The sequence below is a fragment of the Trypanosoma conorhini genome, assembly GCF_003719485.1.
Source record: "Trypanosoma conorhini strain 025E chromosome Unknown Tco_14.4_contig_00037, whole genome shotgun sequence".
NCBI lineage: Eukaryota > Euglenozoa > Kinetoplastea > Trypanosomatida > Trypanosomatidae > Trypanosoma > Trypanosoma conorhini.
Genome location: NW_021704125.1, coordinates 46,814 through 54,704, shown reverse-complemented (window position 1 = coordinate 54,704; position 7,891 = coordinate 46,814). Strand labels below are relative to the sequence as shown.

At 59.6% G+C, this 7,891-nt stretch overlaps 3 protein-coding genes across 3 annotated transcripts, besides 1 other annotated feature; all 3 read left to right on the top strand.

The window, feature by feature from the left end:
• Positions 1–383: 383 nt before the first annotated feature.
• Tco025E_01218 (uncharacterized protein) lies at positions 384–2,759 on the top strand (the record flags this gene model as incomplete). Its single annotated transcript, XM_029368156.1, has 1 exon — positions 384–2,759. One exon carries the CDS (start codon positions 384–386, stop codon positions 2,757–2,759), a length of 2,376 nt encoding a protein of 791 aa, XP_029231719.1.
• A 463-nt stretch (positions 2,760–3,222) lies between these two features.
• Tco025E_01217 (uncharacterized protein) lies at positions 3,223–4,578 on the top strand (the record flags this gene model as incomplete). Its single annotated transcript, XM_029368155.1, has 1 exon — positions 3,223–4,578. The coding sequence occupies one exon, from the start codon at positions 3,223–3,225 to the stop codon at positions 4,576–4,578; it is 1,356 nt and encodes a 451-aa protein (XP_029231718.1).
• A 525-nt stretch (positions 4,579–5,103) lies between these two features.
• Positions 5,104–5,150: a microsatellite.
• A 23-nt stretch (positions 5,151–5,173) lies between these two features.
• Positions 5,174–7,156, top strand: Tco025E_01216 (uncharacterized protein; the record flags this gene model as incomplete). Its single annotated transcript, XM_029368154.1, has 1 exon — positions 5,174–7,156. One exon carries the CDS (start codon positions 5,174–5,176, stop codon positions 7,154–7,156), a length of 1,983 nt encoding a protein of 660 aa, XP_029231717.1.
• Between the last annotated feature and the right edge of the window lie 735 nt (positions 7,157–7,891).

The following is a 7,891-nucleotide window of genomic DNA, read 5'->3' as shown; positions in this document are numbered from 1 at the left end:
CTTCCCAACTGCCGTGGCGACGAATCGGCCCCCCGGCGGCGTCCCTGGGCGAAGGCAACTGCGAGCTGCTTCGGCCGAGCCGCACACGCGCCGCTAGAGAGGCACGCGGCAAGTGTGGTGCGCCCGGTGAGGTCGTGAGGGCTCGGAATCTGCGACTGCGCGCCTCGCCGCCTTTTTTGTGCGTCTTTGCTGCTCGCCGAGAGAAGGGAACAAGAGAGAGACGACAAAAAGGGAGGTGTGTGCATTTTTGTTGGGCGCGGGTGTACGTTGCTCTTTTGGTTTTGTGTATTGGCGTGCTGCCTTCCTTGTGTGCTTTCTGCTTAGAAGTTGATTTTGCTTATTATACTCTACATTGTCCCCGCCGTCCCGAGCCTTTTACTGAGATGAATGTTGTGTTCCCGGCGCAGCATTCTCTGAGCCCCGTTGGCTGCGGTAGAGCGCAGCACCAGGGGACCAACTCATCGCCGCTGGAGGCGTCAGCGACGCGGTACATTCAGCGACTGGAGGTGGAGGTGGGGGAGCTTACGCAGCTGTACGAGGCCGCCTGCCAGCTGCTGTATCACGCCGTTTTTGTGCAGGACGCCTCGGCGGTGACCCTCGATGAGTGCGAGGCGCGGCGCCTCCTCGTGGAGGCGGAGTCGTCTGCCTACAGTGATTTGTCGCGGCACTTCTTCCGGCTCACGACGATACGGCGAGAGGCGGAGGCGGCAATGATGCCGCGTGGCAGTGAGGAGGCCGCGGCGCTGCAAAATGACACCGCGCTGCGACTCTGCGAGGTGCAAAACGCTGTTGTGAGTGCGCTTCGAGGGGCGCTTAGTGAAGGCAATGAGCGGCTCACGAGGCTGTTGGAGGCAGTTCCGCAGCGGGTTTCCCATGCACTGTCTGTACAGGATCTGCCAGTTGCCTTCTTGGCGGCGGCGCCGTCGTCGACGTCGGCACGCAAAGACTTGACGCAGGCCGACGAAGCGCCTGCCGCCTCCGCCGTTGTCCAGCAGCGCCTTGAGACTATCGTGACGCGACTGGATGAGCTGGTGAGAAGCCTAAATCAGGCTCTCGCCCCGGGTGCAGGTGCCGCGTGGAGGGACGATCCCGTGCAAGGCCACATTGCGTCGCTGCGGGATGCGGTGAGGAGCCTGGAGGAGTCGTCGAAGCGCATAGCGGAGGTGCTGCAGCGCCGCGAGGGTGATGCGGGTTCCTCCCAACCACCTCCGGCAACATCAGCAGCAGCAGCAGCCTCACCCTCGTCGTCTGTGGACTCCCACGGGTTGCAGGATTCCTCGTTGCTGCAGAATCTGGCAGAAAAGTCAGCTTTCACTCTGGCGTCTCTGTTTTCAGAGTACATGCTTGCGAACGACCAGATGCAAATGATGGCTGAGCACGAATTGGATCTTCTACTACTGGTTCATGATAGAGGGAACATGATACGCTGGAATCGCTGTATGGAAGAGAAGGAATCTGAAATCCGACGTCTCCAGAGCGAAGTGGCGAGACTGGAAAAAGAGGCACGTAATAGCGATGCTACGGGTGCTGCTGGGGTCAGTGCTACCGCGTCTACGACGACTAGAGAAAAGAGGGATGCCCCGGAAACGCTTGCGCAGCTCTACGCTAGGTTCGCCGCCCCGTTTGTTCCACCAAATGTACGCACCGCACGAACCACGAGGATGCAGAACATTTCCAAGCTGCGCAAGGAGGCGAGGCGCGTGGGGGCCCGCCCGGCGTCCGCGAATCCTGCTAGTGATGGTGCTGTTGCAGAAATTGCTGCTTCTCCTGTTGCAGTTCGTAAAATTGCTGCGGCGCCCAATAATGCCGGTGCCGCTGTGGGGGGGCAAACGCCACAGGCTGTGGCGGGCCCCCCGGCGGGGCATAAAACCGGCGGTGCTTCGCCACCAGAAGGACCCGTGCGTTACGCGTCGGGGGCAAGTTCCACCCCTCCTGCTCCTCGGGATGTGACGCGGCAGCGAGAGACGAAGGAGGAGGAGCATATCGCAGCACCGCCGGGGTTGGGACGTGCTGCCTCCAGGTCGCCGCCCAACGCTGCCGCTGCCGGCGGCCCTGCGAGACAGCAGCGAGCCGCCGCGAAAACGGAGGTTGGCGTTGTCGAGAACATCACCAACCCCACGGCGGTGACGGGTGAGCGAGGAGGGGGCGGAGCCTTGGACCTCGCCATCCATCGGCTGCGGCGGAGCGTTTCAATGTCCAGCCATGGCACCTCTGCGAGCAGCGACAGCGCGACGAACTCCGCACTGACGGAGGGGCGCGCGGCCCACGACGACGCCGGCAGGGCGCCTGAGCTGGCGGTGTTGGCGAATTCATTCGATGCGAGTACCGACGATCCGCCAAAGACGCGTCAGAGTGGCTTGGCGGTGTCCTCCGAGAGGGCGATCCCAGAGAAGGACGGCAAGAATGGCGACCCCGTTGGCCTCGCTTCCCCCGCCTCGCTGGAGGCAAGAGGAAAGCAGGCGGCGAGTGCGTCGCGGTACCGCAGCACCCACAGCGTCCAGTCGAGTTCCTCCTCCCTTTCCACCTCCATCACGTTAACGCTTGACACTTCGCGAGGCAGTGACGAGGAGCGCCGGCGGGCGGCAACGAAAACGAAGTCCACGCCGCGCAATGAGCGCCATTCGTTGGACTGGGATGACGCCCCTCCGGGCGCTGTCGACAGCAAGACAAGAGGGAAGGTGGTGAGTGAGAAACCTGGCATCCGTGCCAAAGCACTTGTCTCTGGGCTAAAGTCCCTGTCCTTCACCAATCATCGATGATGAAAACCCCATGTTATTATTCCGTGTACCTGTATTTGGTCGTTCTCTCTCTCTCTACTTCGTTGTTGTTGTGTGTTGTCTGCCGTTTCGCACTCGCTTCTTTTTGTACCCCATTCTTTCCTGCTTCCCACGCTTTGCCCTCTTTTTTTGGGGGGGCCGTTTTATTCTGCTGTCTTGTAAGCGCGTGTCGTTGCTTTGGCTCATTCGCGCTGCCGACACATCCTGTATATCACCTCTTCGCTTTCTACGCCCTGTAGTGCACGGAGTCTCCTCCCGGCGCGTGTGTGGGTGGATGTTGTTGTCTTTTTACTCCCTTCCTTCTTCACTTCCCTCACACCGTGTGTGCACGCGCGCGTGATGTAGGAGACCGACCCCCCTCCCTCCTCCCCCACATACACAGAGACACAGGCACACAGATCCCTTCTCTTGGGAATCAAGCGAAATTGAAAAAGTTGGTGCCCAGATGTCGTTCAAAGTCTGTCTTGTCACCTGTGGTATCGCTCTTCTCTCCTGCGTCCTGCTAGCCGCGTTCGATTCTTGGCTGCGCTGCGACGACGTCTTTGGGACCGACGGGCAAGAACATCTCGGCGTGTTGCGCAATGGCGATGCCGGTCTCATTGACGCCGTGGCAAACGGAGGTCTTTTTTTGCAACAGGGCGCGCCTCAAACGTCTGGGGGCGGCAACGCTTCAACCGATACTCGCAGCGCGCCTTTAGCCGTCGACGTGGATAGAAACTACGTCGTGGCGGTGATTGTGATGGGCGCCCCGCCTCTGCCTGAGGGGGTTATCAGCGGCACCACCAAGGCGCGGCTCCTGCACGGTCTTCGCACCGCACTCTTGGCGGGGGCGCCGTGGGTTATTGTTCCAGGCGGCGAAGGAGAGCGGAGAAGCGCTGAACAATTTCTCTGGAGCTTGGAGCACCCGCCGGTGGCGCTCTTTCCTGACGCCATGCTCTCGGAGCTGCCACCCAAGCTGCAGAGGCTTGCAGAGCAGATGCGGGACTCGATGTCGTTCGACACGTCGCTCAAGAGCTGGATTCGGCGGGGGCGGGTAGTGAAGCGTCTCTCGCATCCCTCGCCAGGCGACGAGGCGACGAGGGCGGAGGACATGTCATCCCCGCGTCTGCTGCGCTACGGCGCTGCCGAGTGGATTATTCCCGGCTTTCTCTGGGGCGACCCCGATGACGTGGGTGGGGCTGAAGCGAGGACAGGCGCAGAGCAGGCGGTGATGCTGCTGCAGCGGCGGCTTTTTGAGGCGCATGCCGATTTTCTGAACGAAAGCAAGCAGGAGCGACGGACGGAACAGCAACTGCAGCCGCGCCACGGTTGCTTTAATGTGATTGTCGTGAGTAGCATGCACAATGAGCGGTACTCCAGGGCGCTGGTGTACAAGACCATGCGTCGTGACTGGGTGCTGTGGTCCACGTCGCTGGGCGCCCCGCCGTGGTCACCACCGCAAACGAAGCCACAGCAGCGGCAACAGACCTCCGTCGACTGTCTTCACGTGCTTGTGACATCTGCCGACGACGCGGAGCCCACGTGGAACGTGCCGTCGCCACTGTTTGTTCCAGGGCCGATAAAGTCCATGACGAACTTCTCCCTGCAGTCCAGTCTCCTGGCGCGTTTTCTGGGCGTCTACGCGCACGCAATCCACGCGAACTACCGGCGTTGGTTCGCCTGCCTGCAGGTTAGCCTGCTGTCGTACCGCACCCTCAGCCTCGTCAACGAGATATGCAGGGTTATTCTGGCGCACTTAACCGAGACCCTCTCGGAGCGGGACCTCGCGTACTCCGCCTTCGACAAACCGACGGAAGGTTGAAGGATAAAGAAAAGACGACGACGACGAAGGAAAGAAGGATGTGCAACGCCGCACAACCACGCACGCAGAGTTTTATGATCTTTTGCCTCTAAACGGTGGGTGCGGGGAAGGCTTGTCTTTAACTCTCACTCCCCTGCTGACTGTGTGTGTGGGGGAAAGAGGCCCGCCGCCTGACGCTGGACGTGGCGGTGGTGGAACGAGAGCGTGCGTGAGGGGCACCCTCAAGTGAAGGGAATAGAGGGCAAAAAGAGACAGCGAGCGACGAGCAACAACAACAAAGAGAAGGCGTGTGTGTCACCTTCCTACAGATTGGAGTCGTGTTGCATGGGTGAAGCGGGTAAAGGGAAGGATCAATAAGAAAAGACGTGAGAGAGCGTAAACGGGGGGTGAAGGCGGGCCGTTCGAAGCATGTCTGTGGCACTCTGGCAAAACGACCAGAATGAGAGCAAGCTTCTGTACTTTTATTATTAACATTTTTCCCGCGGAGACTACGCGTCGCCCTTTCTACTTCCCATGCTTTCTTTCGTGCGTGCGTGCGTGTATGTGTGTGTGTGTGTGTGTTGTTTTTGTGTACAGTTCTTCACATCACGACAAGATGCAAGTGGCCGAGGTGCTCAAGCAAAAAGGCAACGCGTGCTTCAATAGCGGGGACGTTGATGGGGCGGCAGCCGCCTATCAGGAAGCCATTGACTTCCTCTCGCCTAAGCAGAGGCCGGAGGGGCAGGCGGGGGAGAAAGGCACCACGAATGCCATCATGGGTGACGCAGATAAGTTGCTTGCACTTTTGTATTCCAACTTAAGTAACGTCTACCACATTAAAGGAAAACATGACGATAGCTGGCAAGCAGCCGAGCAGGCGACACTCCATGATCCTACCTTTACAAAGGCGTGGCTTCGGTACATACAAGGTCGTCAGATGGCCGGTTACCCATTTGAGGCCTTCGTGACGCTGCTGCAGCGACTTCGACCTTTGCTACGCCGCCCTGCATCCTCCACGACACCAAAGCACAGTGCGGGTGACGTTGCCGCGGTGGGAGCCTCGCTCTACGAGGATTTGGGGCTATCGAAGGTGTTGTCCCACATTGAGCTGGGTGAGTATGAAGGGGGTGTTGGCATTGTTGCCCGCAAGGCGGTGAAACCGAATGATGTGATTCTTGTAGAGAAACGCTTTGAGACTTCCTTCGCGGAGCTGGATCTTGGGGAACAGAGTGACTTGACAACTATGCGGATTGTGGCCTACTTCGCAAAGAAGATGTATCCACACCAGCGCGCAAACTCCGAGACGTGGGTTCGTTTCAACAAGCAGTTTAAGGGGTGCTGGCCGCGCTCTCCGGGGGACATGTCGGCCGACGTCCGGAGTGAACTCTCCCATGCCCTGCGAAAGCAGCTTCCCGCGATGGACGACGACGCCTTTGAGTCGCTTTTCGCCTTGGCCGTTATGTGCCGTTACAATTGCTTTCACTCTGGCTTTTTTCGGGCGTGCGCGCTGGCGAATCACAGCTGCCTCGCAAATGCCGCCATGAAGTACAACCCAGAGGATGAAACTGTGACACTGATCGCGGTGCGTCCCATAAGTGCGGGAGAGTTTGTGAATGTCAAGTACCTGAGTGATGCCCACTTCTTAATGGGAGTCGGGAAGCGAAGAGAGTATCTTCGCTCTTGGCTATTCTGGTGCAAGTGCGACCGCTGCTCAGCGGACAATGAGAGCTCCGCCACACAGGAGCAACTTCAGTGCCGTCAGTGCCACGGCTGGACACACCTTCCACTGACGACGGACGGGGCGGCGAAGAAGGATCAGGACCCAGTTCTTCCACATGAAAAACCATGCATGCATTGCGGAGCCACCGTTGCGTGGTCGCCAGAGTCAAGAGCGATTGTGTCGCAGTTGATAGTTTCCTTCAGCAGTGTCACCGGGAACATGACATACGATAGTCTCATGATGTGGCTTCTGGAGGGGGCGCGACAGATTGCCGTCCTCCGTGTGCATCCAGATAACTGGCTGTATCGTGTCCTCCTTTACTTTTTTTGCGTGCCGATGACCTCAATTGTGAATGGCGCCTTTGAGCAGTTTAGCGCCAAAGGGTGGCATTCGCCGCAAGTAGAAATGTTGATGCGTGACGCCGGTTTTCGGCGCCTCTACACGGAAGTTATCAACGGCGGCACAAAAGCGGAGGATGGTTCCCAGCAGACAGGCGAGTCTGTTTCTGCCGGAGTTGCGTGTGGTGGCAACGTCGGCAGCGCCGGCGTGGCGGAGCCTGCGGCGGAGGTGGTGAGGGGCGGCGACGTCCTATACGCACTCTGCGTTCTCTGGCGCCTCATCTCCTCCTTCTACCCGCCCTACGAGGGGTGGAGCCTTCACCGCAGTATTTGCCGCCTCGTACTGTTTTCCCACACCAACCCTAACGAAGCCGCCGCGCTGCACGAAACACACGCATTGGTGCTCCTACGACGCCACGGGAGGTACCTTGACGACGCGGATGCTTCGGTGTGGCTGCACGCCTACAACCGTTTTAAACCGACGCCACATCGGAAAGGAATGCTGAGCGTCAAGCAGGCCAAAGCCGCCTTTCAGTCGTGACGACAGAATAGCGCAAACACGCAAGTGCCTAGCGCCTTCTTGCACTTATGCGATATGCGTGTGTGTCTGTTTGCCTTCTCGGTTGCCGCGGGGTGCAACTGCGAGGGGCCGGGGCTCCTCAGGACGGAGCAGACGGGGGTGGGAGTTTCAAGCCCCCCCCCCCACCTCCTGCCCACTTTTTTTTTATTTTGTTGTTTTTGTCTGTTCGCCGTTGGTGGGTTGTTGGCTTCTTACCGAGCATCCATCCTCTCGCAGCACCTTCCTTCCGCGCCGTCTCTCGCTCTCTCTCTTGCTCCGCCCCGATGAGGGTTTCGCACCGCCGCACTCGCAAGGCAGCCGCAAAAGGCCGGGTGCGCGGAACCTGTGTGGCCGGGCCGTAAAAAAAAAAAAGTCGAGGAGGGAGGGGCGTGCGGGTGCGGGTGTACGCTGCAGGGGAGGTGCGCTCGTCCCTGGAGGTTGACGCTCACAGACTGGAGTAAAGCTCGCGTCAGCGCGCACGCCCGCGATGCTCATTGCGGACTTTGGGTCGTCGTTGGTCAAGGCCGGGAGCGTCTCCGAGTCGCTGCCGTCGCTTGTCTTTCCGACCGTCGTTGGCGTCCCGGCGAAGAAGCACGGTCTGCTGAGGCGCAGCAGCGTGGCGCCGGTGGGGCCTCCTCCGGCGCCATTTGTGGTGGGCGCGGAGGCCCTTCACGAGATGCACCGGGCAACGCTGCACCACCCGTTCAGCACGGCATC